General features: G+C 34.7%; 1 protein-coding gene across 1 annotated transcript in view; it reads right to left on the bottom strand.

Annotated features, from left to right (window-relative positions):
• LOC131428770 (homeobox protein 10) overlaps positions 1 to 23,103 on the bottom strand; it is a 154,700-nt gene extending 131,597 nt beyond the window's left edge. The window contains exon 1 of the mRNA XM_058592815.1: positions 23,092 to 23,103. Within this exon, the coding sequence (XP_058448798.1) occupies positions 23,092 to 23,103 (12 nt within the window). The remainder of the gene's footprint in view (positions 1 to 23,091) is intronic.
• Positions 23,104 to 23,725: the final 622 nt, after the last annotated feature.

Here is a 23,725-nt window from a genome sequence, read left to right as displayed (position 1 = left end):
TTGGAGGACATTTCAACTACTGAGAACGACAGATTAGATTAAATGTCGTTTATTTTATCCATACTCAAGATAGTGTCACTTTCATTTGAACGAAATGTTTTCGTTTTTAATTTGCACTACAACGGTGCAGCGAAAGCTGCACTGAAACCGTTCGTTTTTACCAATTGCACTACACCAGTGCTACACTTTTCTGCATCGATACCACTGGTGTAGCACTCATAAAAAATTCGGTGTAGCTCTGGGCAATGGAATCGTTTATTGTAGTCAAGGGTTTCTGTTTATGTTTTCACCATTTTTATTCGTTTATTCAAGCCATAATGTAGCACTGCACCAATGTAGTGCAGTTTAAAAACGAAAATGACATTGAATACTGTTGATTCATATGTTACTCCTTCTTTCTGGAAAATTCTTGAACATTCTGTGGTATACCCGACATTTGGTCCCTTACGGTATCCTCAGAAAGGCCCGCGGTAACGATTCTCCATCTTCTCTTAAAATCATTGGTACCATTTGCTTTCTTCTTAGTTTAGAAGACTAGATCCCAGTGTTTCGCTTAGTTTTCGGCACGTATTTGACCTCATCTTCTAACTAACTTATGCAATTTCTGATCAATGGAATCAATTGCATTCGCAGACATTCGTTCTTGTAAACATCCTTACTGATAGTGCTGGTTCAGATTTTTGACCACAACTACATATGGCCTTCCAAATCAAACATTTCTACTGTAATATTAATACATTTTTGTTCAAAAATGCTCGGCAACAGAGTTCCTTAGCGTTGCTGTGTAAAAAAACACACTCGGATGCTTTACAAAAAATGCTGTAAAGCTTCTTAGCACGACTTATTAAAAAGAAATTTTGTCTTGTCATCATTGGTTGGTTTCAGTTCCTGTCTCTGTTTCACTTTTCGTCGCATGATTTTGACCTTATTTCGCACAGAAAGATGGGATTTTGCTAAATGAATGATGCCATATTCTTGATTTGTCGGGAGCATACTTATCGATTTGTTCCACTTCCAACCTTGCGATCATCTGACCACTTGCGTGACTTAAAACGAGCAGTTTAGACTGGTGGTCTTAAACATATCTTAGAGCAGATAAAATAACTGATGACATCAGAACATGTTAATAACTTATTTCCAAGTAAATTTGTTATAATTCACATTTGTTATAATTCTGAATTTGAATTGTGCTCATATTCTCGCGATCAATAAATACATAAGAGCAATATCAGAAATTAACAACAGAAAAAGTGACAAAATCGACTTTTCCAATTTAATCGAAACATGGCACACGTTTCTAGAATGGCAAACAATTTGTTCTGTTTGGATGGAGAGACCGATTCAAATCAAGACTGAATTTTAAAAAGGGCATATGTATTTTTGCGTGCACTTTCTTCAAATCGTGGTAACTCGGAAACTGTAAGTTGTATTGGACACTCTTAAAAAGTATACAGAGTAAAACTAAGTTGATTGCTATTTCGAAACTTAAAAAACAAACAAAGAACCAAATTTAAGAAAAAAAAATCTCTTAATATTTTTCAGATAATTTTATTGTAAACCTTAACCTAAAGCCCATATATTGGTGAAAATTTAGTTAACATTTGCAAAACTTCAAATTTTTGATTAAATGTAGTCATTTAGACACCAGAATACAATTTTACAGATTAAAAGAAATAAATTTGCTCTTAGTGACCTTTCTCCTAGAAGCAGCCGTTCTCGGGATATTTAGACATGAAAAACGAAAAACTCGGGTTTTTGTTGATTTTCACCGTTTAAACAAGTCTAACGTTATTCTGAACAAATGAAAACAATTATTCTACATAAAACATACAATTTTATATGCCATACTGTCAGTTATTAAAAAAATAGTATGTAGTATTAGTGGTAGTACACATAAAAAAATGATGAATTTTACAATTCACAACTACTTAATTTTTCAAATGACGCAATATTCCACTCGTACAGAACTTTACATGCTCCGAGTGAAATTTGCACTACCACTGCCACTGTATGGATTTATATGCATCAATTATTCAATGAACAGATATGAACTCTGTGGTTCAGTCGAGTACCTGATGTGCTTGTGATCTAATGTTTCTCGGTTCAAGTCCCGCTGCTGCTATAATGATCTTTTGTTTTTTTATTTCGTTCGAATTCAAGCCATGTAATTTTCAAATCACATAATTTTACATGTTCTTGAATGAACATTTGTGTGAAATACGACGTTTCATTTATGTAAGATGTAAAATCACAAGATTTTTTCGAACTGTGTAGGATCGTAGCAGCCATGCAATGGTCATGTACGCTTTAGCATCGGTATGATAAAGTATTCAACTTTTTTTCACAGCGAATTTTTTTTTAAAGTACCTAATCGATTTTCTTCAACTTCTTCTTGAACATGATTTTTGAACAATTTACAGTTTCTGTGTTACCTCGATTTGAAGAAAGTGCACAGATAAAAATATTTTGTGATTTTACATTTATTTTCATGCACATATTTTGAGCAGGCAATTGAATGGAAATTTACATTGCAAAACGAAGCGGTTTGTAAATATACAGTCTTATTCAACGAAAAACGAAATGAATTTTGATGTAATTTTAAATCAGATTTTCGTTTCAACTGATGTCTATTTCATAGTACTATCGGTTTACATGTCGTGTAAGTTTCATCTTTTCTTTCTGTGTGCATGCAAAAATACCTATGCTTTTTTTTTTTGTTTAAAAAGCAGTCTTGAGTCGAGTTGGTCTCTGCACCCGTGCAAAATAAATGTTTTATCATACTGAAAATGTGTGCAAAGTTCAGAGGATGTGGATTCTGATTAATTGCTAAACATTTCTGAAATTGCTAATAAACAGTACTCTTTGTGTTTACGGTGATGTATCGAAAAACCTGTTTTAATTTATCTATTAGTGTAATAATACCTTTTTCATATAACTCATTCATTTATAAATATAACTTAGGGATTCTTCCCTTCTTTGAATCTTGAATAAGAACAAAATATTTTTTTGTGTATAAACTAGACTTTTCAATTTATAAATAGTAGTGAGAGAAGTTTACAGAAATTCTACGACTCTTTTTCATTTTCGTTCTATATTCGATTCGTTTGACCAGCAACTATTATAACCTATTAATTAAAACAGTTTTGAGCCAAATTTAGAAAATTCTTCTAATTTTTTCGTTTTTTGCATGATCGCTCTAAATGACACCATGCATTTTCAGAACCAGAAGCCACATCTGAATAAAATTCTACACCAACTTATGGGAACAAAATACAGTTTTATTATTATTATTATTAATATCATTTATTTTACCCCGGCTTTAACCTTTTGGTCGTTCACCGGGGGAAAACAGTTTTATTTGAATCTAAGTTTGTGAAAAACGGTCCAACCATTTCCGAGAAATTGGAGTGATTTTCTGGTATGGAGTACACGATCACTTTTTTCAGTACTTTCGGATCCGAAGACAAATATTCCGGAATACTCAAAATTAATGTGTATTATCATCAACTAACCAGTATATGTCATGTATAAAGAAACCGCGCTTGAAAATGAAGTTTTCATACTTATTACCCCATAATTCCAGAGCCAGAAGTCACATCCGGATGAAATTCGGTAGGATTGTATGGAATTTTAATACCATTCATCCAGCCATCTTCCAGAGGAACGAGTGCACAAAACCGTTTTTTTTGTCCCTCTAAATGACGGGTTTCAATATTTTAAACACCCGGAACCGAAAGTCGGATCCGGACAAAATTCTACACCAACTTATGGGAAAACAAAATTATTCATTTAAATTCAAGAAATTGGAGTGATTTCCGATTTGAAATGCACGATCACTTTTCCGGTTCTTTCAGGTTCTTCCAGGAACGATGATCCGATATACCCAAAACAGGTATTTAAAGACCTTTCATTTGAACCTAAGTATCTGAAAACTTATCGACTCAAAGAAAATTCGGAACCGGAAGTCGGATGCGAATGAAATTCAATATGCCTCTCTTTTGAATCTAAGTTGAAGAAAATCGAGAGCCTTGTTAATCCCGAACGATCGAACCGGATTAAATTCAATATCAAGCTATGAAAGGTCTCTCATTTGAATTTAAGTTTGTGAAGACCGATTTTCACCTGAGAGAAAATCGTGCGCACCCACAGACATTTTGCGTACTCGACTAGCAGAGTCGATTCATAATAAACCCATGTCAAACATTTGTTTACTTAGCATTTTCGTAACAAACGCTTCGCGACAAACAATCGATAGTCAATCGAGTCATTACTGAAATTGTTTGATACCATCTTGTTCTATGATACTGATATATCAATTCATTGTATTAATTATGTTACGTGTTCATAATGATTTCGCAACTACAAATAAACTTATATTCAACCAGCAACTTAATGCTTAGCTATGACCAACTTTGAATTAGGTTAACTTGTTGATAATACGATCAATTATAGATACCAGTCCAATATGACAAACTTTCCACCTGTAAAATGCTCCGTTTTATGAACGTAATCAAACTTATGATAGATGGGCAACACCAACAACAAGGTTAGGACAGTACTATTTATAAAAAAAAGTTTAAAGCTTCTATGCACCTTTGCGTCAAACGTAAACTAGACTTAGTCTTTTAACATTAGCAACGATTTGCTACAAGGAGCCTACACACAATCACCCACCTAATTTACTTTCTGTACCTTAGCTAGATACTAGAGATGGGCAATTCGTTCGCGAACGGTTCAAAAGAACTAGTTCTTTTGAAAGAATGAATGAGCTATAGTTCGTTTCTCGAGAACGGTAGTTCCTCTGTGCAAATTCAAATTCGTGGAACTTTTTTTTTTTTCTCGCATAACCTGTTGTCGAGAACGGTAGTTCTCTAATAAGAAAGCTTTATCACGAAACCTCAGTTCTAATTTGTGGGACCTTTTGTTTTGCTCGCTTAACCTACCGAACCTAAGTTCTAGTTCAGTCTTTGAACAAACAAACACATATAAAAAGAACGAACGAACGGCTCTGGAGAACTAGTTCTTTCGACAGAACTCGGCATCACTGAACGGTTCTTTGAAATGAGCTGTTTTGCCCATCTCTACTAGATACTAATGTGTAAGATTTTTATTGTATCTCTAGTGTCAAGTTTACGATGCTTCTACACAGACCTGTGCATCATCAAAAACACACATTCATTGAAAACGTGATCATAAACAGTATTCAAACAAGCACTAACTTCCAGGGTGCCTTCAACTGTCGAACTTAATCTGAGCTCATTACTCAGTCGGTCGCCCAAAAGAAAGCAAAAGGCAATTCATTCAGTACGTGTGGTAGCATTCAGATGTAATGGGTTCCGCTTCATTCATACCTGGTCGCAGAGTCACAGTAGAATGAAAGTGTAGAAAATTTTAGCTGAAAATTATTGACTCCCTGCCGAGCGAGCCGAGTACGTTTGTCACTCACTCATCCGCTTTGTCAATTCTTCCTATTTCGGGCAGCAGCGTTCGTTCCTATAGTTATTTAATCGGAGGATAGGAAATAGACACCTTCTTTTCAAGTCGATGAAGCACACACACGGTCGTGTAATATACAGTCTGATCAGGGGAAACGAAATGTGTGGAATGAAAATTGACACAAATGTGGAAAGGTATCTAAGTCATTGACGTTGGAATTCTAGATGATTTTCGTTCTCTTTTAATCTGGTACGGCTCACGTTGTACCAATGTTTGACTTCTGTATCGAATAGGCGGGCTGTAATGATTGGATTACCCGGAAGAAAAACTAGGGCCAACACCAGTTGACTTTTTAAAGGTATTCAGAATAGGTTATTCAGACACATGAAATATGCAAAGTTTTGCAAAGCCCTTTATTAAAGAAAAAGGGAACAAAAACTTTCTCACATTAGATATAAAATATTTTATCCAAAAAAATGAATACTATTGAAATTATACAGAAGGTTCTAAAAGTTTCCTATTAAAACTATCATCACAAGACTTTCCCAGTGCACCTTTCGGAAATTGAATTTCCTCAGTTCCATGTCTTCTAATCTCTTCATTGTCAATTTGCTGCTGATAGGATTCAATTTCTTACCTTGTGCTCACCTTCGCACAGTCTAGAAAATTTGTGCTTTGTTTAGGGTTCCCATCATCTTCCCATAGAAAGGTATGCTCAGTTCCGAACAATCATTAGCCATTATTGTAATGCTCATATTGTAAGCAACCAAAACTTATCCCACCGGCAAACAGCACGATACCGGATGTCCTCTCGGAAGAGAACATTCGTTTGTGAAAGGGAATTAGGGAAACTAATACTGACTTTCGGAGCTTGCCACGTCCGAGGATTAGCATCATTGATCATTTGGATGTAGATTTAAGAAATTTTCAATCATGTTGACAGATGAAAAATAAAATTTTTCAAATTCGTTTTACTACGATTAGTTTAACGCAAACGTGGAAAAGTTTTCTATTACAGTGCATCGCGCGCTTTTTTTTTTTTTGATAATAGCCATCTGTGAACTTACACATTCATAGACAAATTTTCGACGAACGATAACCGTTTCTGAACGGTTCTTAAATTCTGAAACCAGACTGAAACAGGAAGCATTTTAAATAAAACTACTGCTATGGCTGGCTCTTAGAAACGTCGAGTCATACACAATCCTCCTTCAAAATGAGTGTTGACAGGTGGCTAATTGGTCGTTGTTCGAAAGAATAATCATGTAGAATGTTCTGATATAATCAAATTACAGCATATAATTCAAATGATTTTTTTCTTCTAAGTGTTAGTGAGCTGTTTTAGTAAGCCGTCATTCTCTAGAACAATTCCAGTAATTGATCAAACGTCACACACTCCAATTTAGATGAAAATTTCACACGACTTCAGCATGGTTAGTCATTTGTTTTGCACCATTTTGGATCAAGACTGGTTTATAAAAAAATGTAGATGTAAATTTGCATGCGTTTTTTGCAAAGCGGTGTAACTACGGAAAGGTACCGAAGCTGAGACAGTGTTTAAATAGAAATTGTAGGAAATTGTAGGTACTCTGAAAACCATACCGAAAAAAAAACAAAGTTTAATGGGTTTTCGAAAATTAGAAGTTTAATCACATCTTAAATTTTGTCTTCGCGATAATCTTATTCTAAACCTGTTATTGAAACCAACATTCGGCATTATTTGATTGGTGTCTTTTTAAAAATAAAGAAGTCACAGTTAAGCCAACTTCACGAAAATGCCCTATTTGCTCTTACCCATCAGTGTACGCACAGTGAAAATGGACGCGGAATCAACACATTACTTCCATTTTGCTCGCATTTTCGGAAAGTCGATGTAGCTGCTTTAAAATTGCCCAGTATTTTTCGAATTATCGAAGTTCCGGACAATTCGGAGAGTTCATTACCCTGTGGACAAAATCATTTTTGTTGGCATAACCTGGAAATTTATATATTATTAAACGAAAATTATTAATCGTTTATTGAAAATCTTTCATTTTATAATTCACTTATATATGACGACAAAGCCTATAAAAAAGTATTGTTCTAGTGATTTTTACAAAATTAGTCAAATTTTCCTACAAAATAACTGAAAAACTTTTACATCGAATTAACTTTAAAAATTTAAATCAAATTTCAAAAAAAAATATTGTTTATTGTGATAAAAAAAATTACAGCGTCTTTTTATCAAAAACTAAACTAAACTGAAAGTTATTATCATCCAAGAATTCAAATAAAACCTAATTTGAGAGGAGATTTCACAAAACGCTGGTTTTCCGGTATTTGCAAAAAGTATCAATAATGGACAAGAAAAATCGTATTCGCAGTTGGCAGCATATAGACTTTATTACAAAAAGCCACTTTGCTCACATTATTTTTCCAAAATTAATCAAGACCATCTTTTGAAAAGGGCTAGACATTTTTACCAACCTTTTGCAAATAAAAAATCCGAGCCGTTTGAAGGGGAAAAAGTTTTTCTATAAAAAACTTTTTCTTATCCAGCTCTGATACTTTCTGCAAATATCGGGCCACTGGCAATAGGGTATTAGGTGAAATTTTCTCACAAATTGAGATTCATTGTAATTTTGGTCGATTATGACTCTCAGCTTAGTTTGGTTTTTAGTTAAGGGTTGGTTAATCACTTATCTTGGGACAAAATTTTATCATCAATATGGTTATGTTTTGTAAATCAATTTTAAATTTTTCAATTTTTTTTCAGTGTATGACTCTATAAAGTTTTTTTTATCACTTTCGACAATAACCTTTTGAAAAGAATTGGTTAAAAATGTTCAGCCTTTTGCAAAAGATAGTCTAAAATTTCGAAAAAAAATCAAGTAGGGGTAAATGGGGCAAAATCCCCTAAGGAAATCTTCCGATATCTTAACTAAAGAGAATAATATGAATGCATCATTACCTTCTGTCACCATTATTTCTCATAATTACGAACAAATACTCGCTGAATGCATTGAAAAATACATGAAAAATGTTATTTTTCAAAACCTCTTAAAATTGTCTATCGAAATATATGCGGGGCATGACGCCCGATCGTGGAAAACATGAATAATATAGATTTTAAAGTACGCGAAGTCCCGGTTATCTGAACATAGAGGCAGAATGATCTTAACCAACGAATGAACATCCATCAAAACAACGAAGCAAAACTCATGACAATAACGGGACAAAAGGCACCCTCGTAAAGCTTTTTCTTCTTATTTAAAGAAAGTTTTTATCTTTTCGTGGACGAAATATTTGATGGATATAAGATTGTTCACTATTATTCATTAAATTGATAACCTATACATAATTTTTGTAAGTGAATTCTTAAACATTTTGCCCCCGTATATTCTATAGCAATGATGGTAGCTTGCTACCCAGATCTTCGGCTCTTGAAAAGCGAGTTCTAAACGAGAACAAACGTGTGCATCAATTTTCGTTAGTTCTTCCAAGCGTGCATCCATCCTTATTAAACAAATTGAATTTTTATAACCAGTAAAAAATCTTACCTCTCACCTCAAAATAATCCATCAGTTCAATCTAAATGAGCTGATACATCGAATCGATTCATTTTAGAGAGCTGATCGTTTCGGAGCTGCTCACCAATATGAGCTGTTTCGCACACCTCTAGATTTAACCACCATTGTCATTATTACTGATGTTAATAAAATAAATCGATGTCATTTCTATGTTGACATCCTTCGAAAAATACTTTCGGTGTTTTCATTACCAGAAACTAGATAACAGTGAAGTCAAAGTGAGTTCGTTTTCCTATCATTTAAAATATCTGCAAACTAAGAGAATTCACTAAACTGTTTAGATGAGTTTACTTCTTTTTACAAAAACCACACAACTAGAAATCACTGAGCCGAAGAAGTACTTCTAACAAGCGAATGCAAAGAACTATTTCCGCAGATGGAATTGATAATGACTCCACAAAGAGCTGCTTTTTCACCGAAAACAGTATCATTGCTATAGAATATCTAGTTCAGCTGTCCATTACTAAATATACTTGATCTTTGGAAGTATTAGGAATACAAATTAGTTCGGCCCGTTTTCATTAGATGGCTCTGACTGTTATGAATATTGAACAGTAACAGCTAATGTCGATAGTTTCAAGAGGTTAGACATTCAGGCCCGTGCGCAGGAATCATCCATGGGGGGGGTTTCAAGGGGAGAGGGGAGTGTCCAAAAGGCGAAAAGGCGGCTCATCCACTATATTGATAATGTAAAACGGATTCTGACAGGCTCGTGTGCAGAAATCATTGAAGCGGAGGGGGGGGGGTCAAGTTATTTGCACTTTAATATAATAAGTACTCCATTGTTCATGAAACTTAATTTTAAAAAAATTCTTCATGGGGGGGGTTAAAACCCCCAAAACCCCCCCCTGCGCACGGGCCTTTTTTAAACATGTTTTTCACTGTGTTAATTATGAGCAATTCTGTGTTAGTCAGGCAACATTTTCTGGTAGTTCAGTATTCTGTTTTAATAGGGAGAAAAGTGCAGCTGAAGCGCATCAATTGCTTGTGGATGTTTATGGTGATATTACTCCAACTGATAAATTATGTAGGAAATGGTTTCGACGTTTCAAGAATGGAGAATTTTTTGACAAGTTCCACCAACATGGACTCACAGCGGTTATAAATAATTATTTGCACAACCTTTTGTCAGAGAAACGCATGCATTTTTCACATTGCTATTTGGCAACATTCAGAATCAGCTAGATCGGTCTCCCGCAAGGCTCATGCCTCAGTCCGGTCCTCTATAATTTTTACGTGAATGACATTGACAGCTGTCTAGTAACCCCATGTACACTAAGACAATTGGCAGATGATGACGTGGTTTCAGTTACTGGACCCAAAGCTGTTGATTTGCAAAAACCATTGCAAGATACCTTAGATAACTTGTCCGTTTGGGCTGTTCATCTTGGTATCGAATTCTCTGCGTAGAAAACAGAGCTGGTCGTCTTTTCAAGAAAACATGATCCCGCGCAACTCCAGCTCCATATTATGGGAAGAATGATCGCGCAGGTTTTAACTTTCAAATACCTCGGGTGTGGTTTGATTCCCAAAGAGTAAATTTTCTTCGAACAATAACAGGATCTTGGTGGGGTGCTCATCCGCAAGATCTAATAAAATTGTATCAGACAACGATACTTTCAGTGATGGAATATGGATGCGTTTACTTTCGTTCCGCTGCAAAGTCTCATATTATCAAACTGGAGCGAATTCAGTATCGTTGTTCGCGAATTGCCTTAGGCTGCATGCATTCGACACATACAATGAGTCTTGAAGATCTGGCGGGAGTTCTTCCATTGAAAGATCGCTTTTGGAAGCTTTCATCGCGACTGCTAATATGATGTGAGGTACTGAATCCCCTGGTTATTAATAACTTCGAAAGGCTATTTGAGCTTCAATCTCAAACAAGATTCATGACAATATTCTTCAACCATATGTCACAGAAAATCAACCCTTCAAGATATATTCCTATCCGTGTCAGCCTCTTCAATGTCCCTGACTCAACTTTATTTTTCGACACATCCAGGCAACGGAAAGTGCGTGAAATCCCGGATCACCTACGCTCTATGGAAATCCAAAAAATATGTTCAAGTAAGTTCAGGCATATTGACTCTGAGAAAATGTTTTACACGGACGGATCGCGAATTGAAGAAGCGACAGGATTTGGTATGTTCAACAATAATGTTTCGGCCTCATTCAAGCTTCAAGAACCTGCATCTGTTTATATAGCAGAGTTAGCAGCAGTTCATTATAGCTTGAATGTAATCGTCACATTATCTCCAACCCATTATTTTCTCTTCACAGATAGTCTGAGTGCAATTGAAGCCATTCGCTCAAACGCTTCTGGCAAAAATAAACTGTTTTTCTTGGGCAAAATAAACCATTACCTGAACGACATTTTGAATAATAATTATCAAATCACAATAGTCTCATTGCTCCATTCCAGGCAATGAAAAAGCCGATAGTTTAGCCAAACGTGGTGCTATTGAGGGAGAAATTTATGAGAAACCGATTGCTTTCAACGAATTCTATAGCGCGTCTCGCCAAAGAACACCTGCCAGCTGACAAGCTTCTTGGGATAAAGATGATCTGGGTCGGTGGATGCACTCAATTATTCCTAAAATATCGACAAAGTCATGGTTCAGGGGACTGGATGTGAGTAGAGATTTCAATCGTGTGATGTCCAGACTCATGTCCAATCACTACACGTTAGATGCATATCTCCTTCGATTTGGACTTTCCGAGACTAATCATTGTGCTTGTGGCGAAGTTTACCGCGATATTGACCATGTCGTTTGGACATACAAACATACCTGAAATAGCTATAAGATCATGTACAAAATAAATGTATTTCATTTAATGTAATTTATAATAGCAAATCGCTTGATAAAAACAGTGTTTAGATTAACTAATGAATACCAACATACTAATATGATATTCGAAATGTATTAGGTTGAAAGTACTATGTATTGTGGATGCCACGGCGAAGAAAAACTCTAAAATTGGTTTTAAACTTGAATCAACTCAAAAGAAGAGACAATTTTCGAAAATTGCCTAAGAGGTGGAGAAAATAGTAAAAAGCGATGGACTATACTTTGATTAATCTTTAAACTCCTTTTATTTTTAAATAAATGCATTTTTAGACCCCCAAAAATTAAACTGAATTAATTTCTACTCGAAATATTCGGATTCATATTTACTTTTTTCCATTTCATAGGCAATATACATAAGTTTTTCTCCACCGTGGCATCCATAATGCATAGTACTTTAAACCTAATACATTTCGAATATCATATAAGTATGTTGGTATTCATTAGTTAATCTAAACACTGTTTTTATCGAGCGATTTGATATTATAAATTACATTAAAAAAATAAATTTATTTTGTACATGATCTTATAACAATTTTAGGTTTGTTTGTATCAGTTCATCACTTTTATTCAATATAAGATAGCTGGCTATTGGTTGAACTCATGGAAGAGAAAGGAGTCTATCATAAAATAACATTTAAATTGAAACTCCAATGGACTTAATGAAATGATAAAGTAGTTTCATGTAAGGAAGGTCACGACAAGCAAGAATGTCGCGAATTGGGACATTGGATAGTCTACCTTGAGTACGCAAGGAATTTATTAGGTGAGATCTGACATCACGATACTCCACGCATGTCCAAACGACATGATCAATATCGCGATAACCTTCGCCACAATCACAATGATTAGTCTCGGAAAGTCCAATTCGAAGGAGATGTGCTCTAATGTGTAGTGATTGGACATGAGTCTGGACATCACACGAATGAAGTTCCTACTAACATCCAGTCCCCTGAACCATGCCTTTGTCATTATTTTAGGAATAATTGAGTGCATACACCGACCCAGATCATCTTTATCCCAAGAAGCTTACCAGCTAGCGAGTGTTTTTCGGCGAGACGCGCTATAGAATTCATTGAAAGCAATCGGTTTCTCATAAATTTCACCCTCAATAGCACCACGTTTGGCTAAAATATCGGCTCTTCCACGGCCTGGAATGAAGCAATGAGTCAAAACCCAAACTATTGTGATTTGATAATTATTATTCAAAATGTCGTTCAGGTTATGGTTTTTTTCCCAAGAAAAACAGTTCATTTTGCCAGAAGCGTTTGAGCGAATGGCTACACTCAAACTATAATGAACTGCTGCTAACTCTGCTATATAGATTCTTGAAGCCTAAATGAAGCCGAAACATTATTGTTGAATATACAAAACCCAGTAGCCTCTTCAATTTGTGATCCGTCCGTGTAAAATATTTTCTCAGAATCAATATGCCTAATTCATGTTTACTTGAAAAACATCATTCTTCCGCGGATAAAAACAGTAAAGGTCGTAAGTGCAAAAAGGTTTCAATAGTGTTAAAAGCTTGAGACTGCTCTAAACTTGTTGTACCACCTTAGTCCATGTATGCTGTAGCATTACTCACCTAAATAATGTTTCCAAAAATATTAGTTTTTCTAACAACTAAAAATATTTTGTTCGAATCTTCTCCTAAAACATACTGTAACAAGTATGTAACAATCATGGCTAGCGGCTCCCAAGAAAATAATTCGAATATTTCGAAAAGAGCTCCATCTAGACGATAAATGTGTATGAACAAATTCAATTGTTTTGATCTGTATAGTATTACTAGGTTTTCAACAAAATCATGAAATTTCGCCAACACCTTCAAATTGTTTTAGCCTTAACATTTCCAAAAGGGTCCTAATCAAATTGACACAAAATGTTGCCCTCGAAAACAAGTTTCAAATTTGAAAAATGAGAAAAAATCCAAGTTACAAAGAACTACACTGACATTAACGTTTTCCAAGTTACAAAGAAAGTACAGGCCAAAATATATTCGGTATTTTAGTAAATCAGCCTTGAATCGAATTGCTCCCTCCATTCGTGATAAACAAATAGTCTGCAATACTAAAGACATTGTCAATTTCTAGAAATGCTCTTCTATTAAAAGTGCAGTTGAAACCCCATTCGCAAATAAAAGCAAAGAAAAGAATCATATGAGAAAATATTATGCAATCCATAGGGTTGCTGCTATTTATCATTATTTAATTGATACAAATAATGACACAATTAAGATTGAACATCGTTGAGTAAAGCACCAATAAATTCAATTTTACTCTATCCCTGCCATTTAACTAACCCCTCAAAATGGACTCTCCTCTTGCTTTTGTTCGATCAATATAGTTCCCAAAAATTCTTGCCCGAGTGATGAAAGTAAAGTGAGAAAAGTAAAGAAATAGATTGATAGCTTATGTTGGAAACTTCGAAAATAAATAGTGACAGGGGAAGCTTAGAACATTGGGCTCTGTCAATTTCATTTCTGTTGTTAACTTCAAACTAATTTCAGGAAAATCAATCGAAATACCAATATCGAGGATATAGTGAAAAAGAAAAACAAACGAAAAAACGCTCTTTTCTAGGTATCTGCGTACGTCTTCATGAAACCTAAAATAGTATGCAAAACAAGACATAAACTTGATTATATCGAGCAAACGGAAAAATCAATTCCATTCAATTGCGCACGGAAGATCACAAACCCTGCCATACCAACAGTCCTCGTGGTTATAAAAACATCGTATGTTGCTAGCTTTACCTTTACGGGATCGATTTAGACGGTGCTGTATACGAATTCGAACCAGGCAATGGAGAATCCTTTTTTTCCATGTCCCAATTCTGACGTTGGTTTCCTGCAGGTATAGAAAAAAAAACCGCACGCAGGAATCAGCAGATGTCGGTATCGTGAGCATCGGTAAGTTCGACCCCAAATAGAGAAATGACAATATCGGAATGTGCGGCAATCATAATAACAATAACCGATACACCTTTATCCGAATTGAAAGCTTCGTTTGTTGGTAGAGCACGAATTGTTGTTCACAACGCGGTACCGTGACAATAAAATGGGCGTAAAATTGTGTGTGGCTTTTGATTTTGATATTTTTATGACTCCATATTCCAAGTGATGCGTGTTTTGGACACTGAAAATTTTAAACATAAAAAACATTCAGAATTTAAACACTGGCCTTGAGAATGCAATCGGAAAACATCTAAATTGGTAACCAAGCAAAACAATTTTTTTTACTCTTCGAGAAAAAATTAAACCAGCACACTTCTTTTAATAATACTTCACTACCTCTAATTTTACATCTACCGTAAATACTGAAATGATAATGAAGATTTATTGAATATCCTAAAGATTCAAAAGATTTCTTTCGCAGTGCATCTCGTACCGGTATTCTTCCTAATGTCTCTCATTTTTCTCGCTCCGAAACATGTGTAAAAGTTATAAAAACCGATGCCTTTATTACCATATTTTCCGGATTCAATTGTTTTGATTCTATCGTTATGATATCGTCGTGTCACTCGTGTATGTGTGTGGGGTACGATTTTGCATAACACTTACGATTCCGACAACACCAGGCAAGGATGCATCTGAAACCCGGTAACGAATTCCAATCTATGAAAACCACCAACACATTTTTGGGAATGGAGTCGAGAGCACCGAAAGATAATATCGCAAAAATTGGTTATTTTGGATCCAAGAATTTATAACCCTTGAGTATGGCACCTTCATGGCTAGTATGCCTCCGAAAAAAATAAGTTGATTTCCAGCAATCCAAAACGACGCTATGTTGTACTGAAAAGAGTAACACATGGTGGAAGGGGGGGGAGGGTTGACGTTTCCGTAAATTGTATATTTGTACTTGAAAATGCAAATTATAACCTTCTTCTTCTTATTCCTTTTGTTTGGGATGACGTCGAGTCACTTGAGATGACGTCGATTAATGGTACAGCAACTTAAGCTGTTTTGGCAGTGAACTACCAGTAAAATCCTTGGTAAATTGCAACACCGAGTCGCCATAATACGGATAAAAATTCTTCCTTTCCTGCGAAATACTGGATTTTTTCCGCACTTACACGAGACGACGTGCTGTTTCGTTAAGAGTTTCACTGAAAGTGCAAACTAGAATCGTCATAATAAAGAAAATCTATCTGTCAAAACCATCAAAACCATACGCAATAATGATTTACACAATTTGCCAAGGAAGTTGATACTAGTTAAGATTACTCTGAAACAAAATTTCTGAAGTGGTTCTCTCGTTTTTCGCATGGAAATCAATTTTGCCAAATGTGATGTAATTTCACAAACGTGTCTTCCACAAGCGAGTTAGTAGGATATCTCGACAATATTCAATGCATCCTGAAACTCAGGTTATATTTTTAATTACACAAATTTGACCAATTGATACAAAACTATTTTTTTACAGAACAAAATAAATTATACTATTTCATATAAAAATTGTCTCATCAAATTGAAATAAAAGTATTTCAAGTATTTACATTAGCACTACAGACCACCCATGTGTTGCTACTCCATTACTGATCAGGACCAATTGAGCCTGTAAAACGATTTTTTTCTGGAACAACGTGCTTGGGAATAACTTCACATTGTGAAACTTCATTGCTTCCAGCATGCTGATCAATATCGACGCCAGCCTACTAGGACTAGATCTCCTTGAGAAGGAAAGAATTGTTAGTTCGAAGCATGTTACTACTACAAACCGAAGAATCCTATGCATTTCCCAATGCATCAAACGATGGGATAGTTTGTTAGTAAATGTCTTAATATTTATTATCATGTATTTTTGCTCTAGGCAGCCGGCTACCAAGAATGCGTTAGAATTTTATTATGTTTTGTGTTAATATGTTTCTTCTACTCGATACACAAAACGACTATTTCCGAAACTTATAATACCATCGGAAATATGTTCAGCAATTTATGATTAAATTTTCAGTTATGTGTGACATAATCATAAATAACTCAAAATTGAAGTTTTGTAAAATGTTTAGTATAAAGAAGCAGCTCCGGGTTGAGGATTCAATGCTTAGGGCGCTGGTCTCACAAGCCAGTGGTCGTATGTTCGACTCCCAACCTAGAAGGATTCTTAATGTCAGTAGGATCGTAGTACTAACCAGTGCGGTAAAACTTCATTCCAATCGAATATATTTTGATGAAAATGAAATTTATGGCCGTAAACTATTAGCATATCCACTCTCATTCATTTTACTTTTGTTTCCAAAGCTCCTAGAATTCATCTTCAATTGAATAACCGTACCTAGTCACTTGAAGTTTTGCTTACTCAGTTTGTAGTGAGCAAATGCGAATGAATAGGCATAAAGATCAACTCGATAACACAAAACTCTCTCCAACCATAATGATAAATAGAGGATGGCGGTTCTCATTTGAGATTTTTAAATTATCATCAGCTAGTTAAAATCGATAATTTTCGACTGTTTGAAATGTATTGAGATGTGTTTCGAAATATTAAAAATGAAAACTGCGCAGGGATCATTCAAGGGGTGGCTTCGAGGAAGGGTTCAAGAGAGAGTTCATGGGAGGGTCAAAAGAAGGGGGAAGGTTCAAGCTGAATGGGGATTCGAGGGAGAGAGGGGGTTCAAAAGGTGGGAAAAGTGCAAAATTTTAAAAGGAAAGTCAAGTTATTTGCACTTTTATATAAAAAGTACTCTATTGTTCATGGAACTTCCTGTTGAAAAATCTTCCATGAGGGAAAAAAAGGGTTGTGCGCGTTTTAAAAGTAAAATTGTATCTGCTTCTTTCTTTTCCTAGAAGGTTTTCAACAATTCAAATGTATGTATTGGTAATTAGGAATATTTTAGAAAATTGCTTAACATTGTATAACACATTTTCTTAATAAAAAATATTTGATGCAGGAATTCTATCTTAACCGGACTGATGGGCACCGAATGCTATAAAAACCAGGGCTTGATTGTGGCGTGTAAATAATTCAATCGGCTAAATGTCTTTAATTTCAAAAATAAATATAATTGATATTTAGGAATTTTAGAACTAATATAAATCGAAATAAAAGTAGTGTAAAATATTTCCTTGTAAATTAGTTCAAAGAAATCATTTCATTCTAAAAAACGTGCTTAATCCACCTAGCAGTGAGATCAATCCGCATGTGTTTTTTGTATGAATATTCTTCGGTATTTCAGTTCTCATGACATTATTTTAATGACCGTCAATTCAACTCTGTAATATCGAAACTGCAAATCGGATCGAATTTGAATCTAAAAGTGTGACAATCGATTGAACATTACATAATATGTCGCAGTAAGTTCCACTTTAAAGTTTACGGTAATTTAAGGTACTCCCAGTGCCGGTTTGAATTTTAAAAATTCATCATTTTGTAATTTCAGAATCGGAAGTCAGAATTGGATAATATTGATTAATTTTGTTTTCGTAGATCTGGCTTTTTTTAGAAAACGATTGAGCTTTGAGAAACGATTCGATACTGGAACCGGAATTCGAAAATTCGGTATAGCCGAAGTCAGATAAATTCACCTGAGTAGCTGTTTAGTTTAGATTTGTTTCAAAATGTTTGAAAATCAGTATAAACATCTTTGAGAAATCGTAGTGCGAATTGAATCCGAATCGAAAACTGAATACCACTAAAACTGAAATAAGTTTATTTGGTTATCGATTATCCAAATCTGTAAACCCGATAAACCTGATTAATTTATGTGAAATAGACATTTTTATACTAATCATCATGTATTCCCTAAACCGGAAGTTGGATCTGACTGAAAAGCAAGATATTTTACAGGATCTTAAAACTTTTCATTTGAATTTTAGATCGGTTCAGCCGTCTACGAGAAAAATGGGTCCACAATTTTCATTTCGTTTCACATATCATTCTGTAGTCCCGGAACCAGAAATCGGAACGTAATTCAGGAACCTTGTTTAGGAGCATACGACTTTCCGTATGAATCTGAGTTTGTAGAAAACGGTTGAGTCATCTCCGAAAAAAATTGAGTGAAATTATTTGTCACACACGCATTTGCCGATCTCGACGAACTGATTCGAATGGTACATGGTTGTTTTGTTATTCCAGCATTTATTGCTGTAAGTAGTTTAAATCAATATAATTATGGAATTGCTTTCAACTCGAAAATGCTGCCATCATCTGGTGTACATATGTCATATTCGAACGATTATGTTGCCAAAAACGAACCGTGCTAAAATCGGTCCGAGGCAAAATATCATGAAAAAGGATACTGTACACAATATTTTTGGTACTTAGAAAGAATTGTATGTAACAGTATAAAAAATCGTGTTGTACGTTGCTCCCAAGCATTGCTTTGTCACACAGCACTCAAAATTCCTACTGCTGGAATAGGGGGAAAAAATATCGATATCTCCGTTAAAAATGGACGGATTTTACCAATCTATGGCTTGTTGGATAGCTATTACCGAGCGAAATCTAAGTCTGGAAACATATTCTGTTTTCAAGGTCAAATGTGATAGATACTGTCAAAATTTTTGAAATAAAACTTCGTATAACTCAAAAAGTAAACATCCGATCTAAAAACCATTCAATAGCGTTCTGGGTGACGGGGAGACCTTTCATTTGCGACTAGTTTGATAAAAATCGGTCCAGCCATCTCTGAGATCTCGACCTCTTAGTTGACAACACACATACAGACACACACATACACACACGGACATTTGCTCAGTTCGTCGAGCTCGGCCCTCTGGATCTCGGAAAATTTTTCTATAGTCTAAGCGAATTCTATACCTATTTTTTATATATAAAAAAAGGTAAAACAAATAAAAATGTATGATTTTAACAAACAAAAGCGCTAGTTGAAATAGCTAAATTTAAGGTAATTAATTTCAAATAAAAAGATTGTGAATTCGAAGCGCAACAATTCTTAACTTTATCTAAAATTCGTTCATTTATAGTCAGTTTTACCTATTTTTATATATATAAAAAATAGGTATAGAATTCGCTCAAACTTTCGAAAATTTTTCCGAGGCCCGGAGGGCCGAATGACATATACCAATCGATTCAGCTCGACGAACTGAGCAAATGTCTGTGTGTGTGTGTGTGTGTGTATGTGTGTGTGTCCGTATGTGTGTTGTCAACTAAGAGGTCGAGATCTCAGAGATGGCTGGACCGATTTTCATCAAACTAGTCGCAAATGAAAGGTCTCCCCGTCACCCAAAACGCTATTGAATGGTTTTGAGATCGGATGTTTACTTTTTGAGTTATACAAAGTTTTATGTCAAAATTTTCAGTTTTTTGACAGTATCTGTCACAATTGACCTTGAAAACAGAATATGTTTTCAGACTTAGATTCCGCACGGTAATACCTATCCAACAAGCCATAGATTGTTAAAATCCGTCCATTTTTAACGGAGATATCGAAATTTTTCTGTAAGCGACTTTTCCCCCTATTCCAGCAGTAGATGTTTTGAGCGCTGTATGACAAAGAAATGCTTGGGAGCAACGGAAAACACGATTTTTTATACTGTGACATACAATTGTTTCTAAGAACCAAAAGGATTGTGTACAGCATTCTTTTTCATGACATTTAGCCTCGGACCGATTTTGGCACGGCTCGTTTTTGGCAACATAATCGTTCGAATATGACATATATAAACCAGATGATGGCAGAATTTTTTTTAATTATTTTGTTTCAAACTACTTACAGCAATAAATGCTGGAACAACATAACATCCATATACCATTCGAATCAGTTCGTCGAGATCAGCAAATGCGTGTGTGACAAATAACTTCAATTAATTTTCTCGGAAAATTTCTTTTCTACAAATTCAGATTCATACGAAAAGTCGTATGCTCCCAAACAAAGTTCCTGCATTATGTTTGGTTCCGACCTCTGGTTTCGGAACTACAGGATGATATGTGAAACGAAATCAAAATTGTGTAACTCATTTTTCTTGAAGATGGCTGAACCGATCTAAGATGCAAATGAAATCTAAGAATCATCTAAGATTCAAATGAAAAGTTTCAAAGTTCTATAAAACATCTTGCTTTTCAGTCAGATCCAACTTCCGGTTTCGGGGATTGTATAAAAATGTCTATTCCACATAATTTAATCAGGTTTATCGGGTTAGCAGATTTGGATAGTCGATAAAAAAATTAACTTTTTTCAGTTTTAGTGGTATTCAGTTGTCGATCAGAAGGCACCTAAAAATTTAATTCGTGCTATGATCTCTCAAAGATGTCTTAACTGATTTTCAAATGTTTTGAAACAAATGTAAAGTGTACAGCTACTCAGGTGAATTTATCTGACTTCGGCCATACCGCTTTTAGAATTCCGGTTCCAGTATAAAATCGTTTCTCAAAGCTCAATCGTTTTCTCAAAAAAAGCCTTATCAAATTTCAGAAACAAAAATTTTAATTAAAACAAACTTATATACAAAAATTAATTATTTTATCCAATTATGACTTCCGGTTCTCGAATTACATGATGATGAATTTTTAAAATTCAAACCGATATAGAAGATGACAATCCCGAAAAGCTTCAAAGTTGAACTCAAAACTGTTGTAATTTATTCGTCATATGGCCATACGAATCGGTTTGGGTTATGCTGGTTCCTGAATACCGGCTCTGGAAGTACCTTAAATTACCGTAAACTCTAGAGTGGAACTTACATATCATGGCATGTTTAATCGATTATCACACTTCTAGATTCAAATTCGATCCGATTTGCAGTTTCGACATTACAGAGTAATGAGTGATTAAAATCTCAAATTGTCGCTTAAAACGAGGGTCATTAAAATAATGTCATGAAAACTTAAACACCGAAGAATATTCATGCAAAAAACACATGCGGATTGATAAAAATAGGTATCATCTCACTGCTAGGTGGATTAAACACGTTTTTTAAATTGAATTCACTGTGAAATTGTTTGTCAAGAAATTGACAGAAACGCACAAGTAAAACCCACTGAATAAAATTAATTATCAAGTTATGCAGTTTCAAACAGCAATGTTTTCTATATCAAACCAGATTTTCTTTTGTCACTATTTTAACAAAAGAATTCGTTGTGTGAAACCCAAATATGGTTATATTTACCATTTTTTTCTGCGTGTAGAATGTGAAGTTTACTGCAGTAGAGTGCTCGTCAGTGTGTGCACCTTTTCGATTTCAATTGAATTGAATGAAGTTTACAGCACTGGTACTAACTATGCAATGATTCTGTGCGCTATGCATCGACTGCCGGGACTTTGTTTTGCTTTATGAACGAGCATTAAGGTAATATTCAGGGCCAAAATAAGGCACGCTAAATGTCAACCGCATAAAATGAGCGCAAAGCGTATCGTGCAAAACACCGACACATAGAAATACAGAATGTTTTCAGTAATTGAGTACAGTGTGCTTTCAACACGTTTTGTTTACTATTAAAACAGGCACTTACTATGTGTGCTTTCAAATAATGCTCGTATATTTTTTGACGAAAACCAATACATTTTGCATAAAAAAAATACAGTACATCGACTTTGAAAAAAACAGTACATTTGGCAATACGCATTTAATCTAACAACAGTGAATAAAAAGCAAATAATTATCAGATGATTTATTTCCATAATCTAAATAGATCCCCCCCCCCCCCTTTTTAAGACATTTTTTAGTTCAACTTCAACTAAACAATGAACGGAATAATCAGCAAACATTTATTGCACAAAAATTCATTTATTTTTTTAAGAAACTGATATTTTAAATTTTTGGGTGGAGACAATTTTCTTTTGTTTTAAATCTACAGACTTTTAGCAAAATTGTTGTGACGCGCTCTGAACTAAAATTAATTATGAAAAAACCATGATAAAATCCATTTATCCATCCATCCAAAGTCGTTCTGCTCAATGTCACTTCGCCGAAGGGGTAATTTCTCTGAAAGGGAACTCTGTAATAATTTTTAATACGAAAAATACAGTACATTTCAATGGGAAAATACAGCACAAATTGAAATACAATACATTTAATTAGTTGAGTATTGGCTTAAAAAGCCTTGCACTTCAACATACAAAGCCGAGTTTCAATAAACAATTTCAAAACAAGCCGCGTTATCTTTTGCTATCAAGAATTACAATTCTTGATGCAAAATAACAAATTAAAAAAATTTGAAAATTCAAAGAACTCCGCTTTTGAATGAATTAAGCCAAACTTCTATTGTAAACATAAAACTGCAGACGAACCCATGTTACAAATTAGTAATTTGATATACATTTATTTTATTACTCACCATACTTGCCATTATTCAGAAAATTACAAAACTAACTACCCTTGACAAACGAACTGATCGTATCGATGAAATTAACGATCCTACACTAATCAGTTCATCCACTTTGCCCAGATGATACGCTTTTTCAGTCACCGATGAAGAAAATACAGGCCAAAGCAACAACAAAACTAGGGAGAAACATTCGGGCGTGAAATTTGCATGGATACTTGCCTCGAAGCAGTAATCATATTGAGCGGAACTAAAATATTGCTCATAAATTCGATATTCAAATTTTGCAAAGTGCACATGTATCTCAGCTGAAAAACGAAACAAATTTGATACGCAACACATGCTCAAAACATTCATTTTCGATTGAGATTCGATTTATTTTACTCTAATCAATTTTATAAAAAATGGTCAAATAATATCCAATATAAAAACTAAGATGTTCAATTATTCCAAGATGTCATTGAAACTCTTACGTGAAAAATTAATTAATCAATCTGATCGTTAATTAAATTCTAAAACTTTCTTTGGTAACAGTCCGAGATGTCCGGCAGAAAAAATGTACCCTCTTATTATGACAGCTCCGCTCCATCCGAACGGCATAAAAAAAATCTTATTAAAAAACGCAAACGTGAGCTGCACTTTGCTC

Source organism: Malaya genurostris, chromosome 2, assembly GCF_030247185.1.
Source record: "Malaya genurostris strain Urasoe2022 chromosome 2, Malgen_1.1, whole genome shotgun sequence".
Taxonomy (NCBI): Eukaryota; Metazoa; Arthropoda; class Insecta; order Diptera; family Culicidae; genus Malaya; species Malaya genurostris.
Note: the sequence above shows the minus strand (reverse complement) of the source record. Positions and strands in the feature narration are given on the sequence as shown.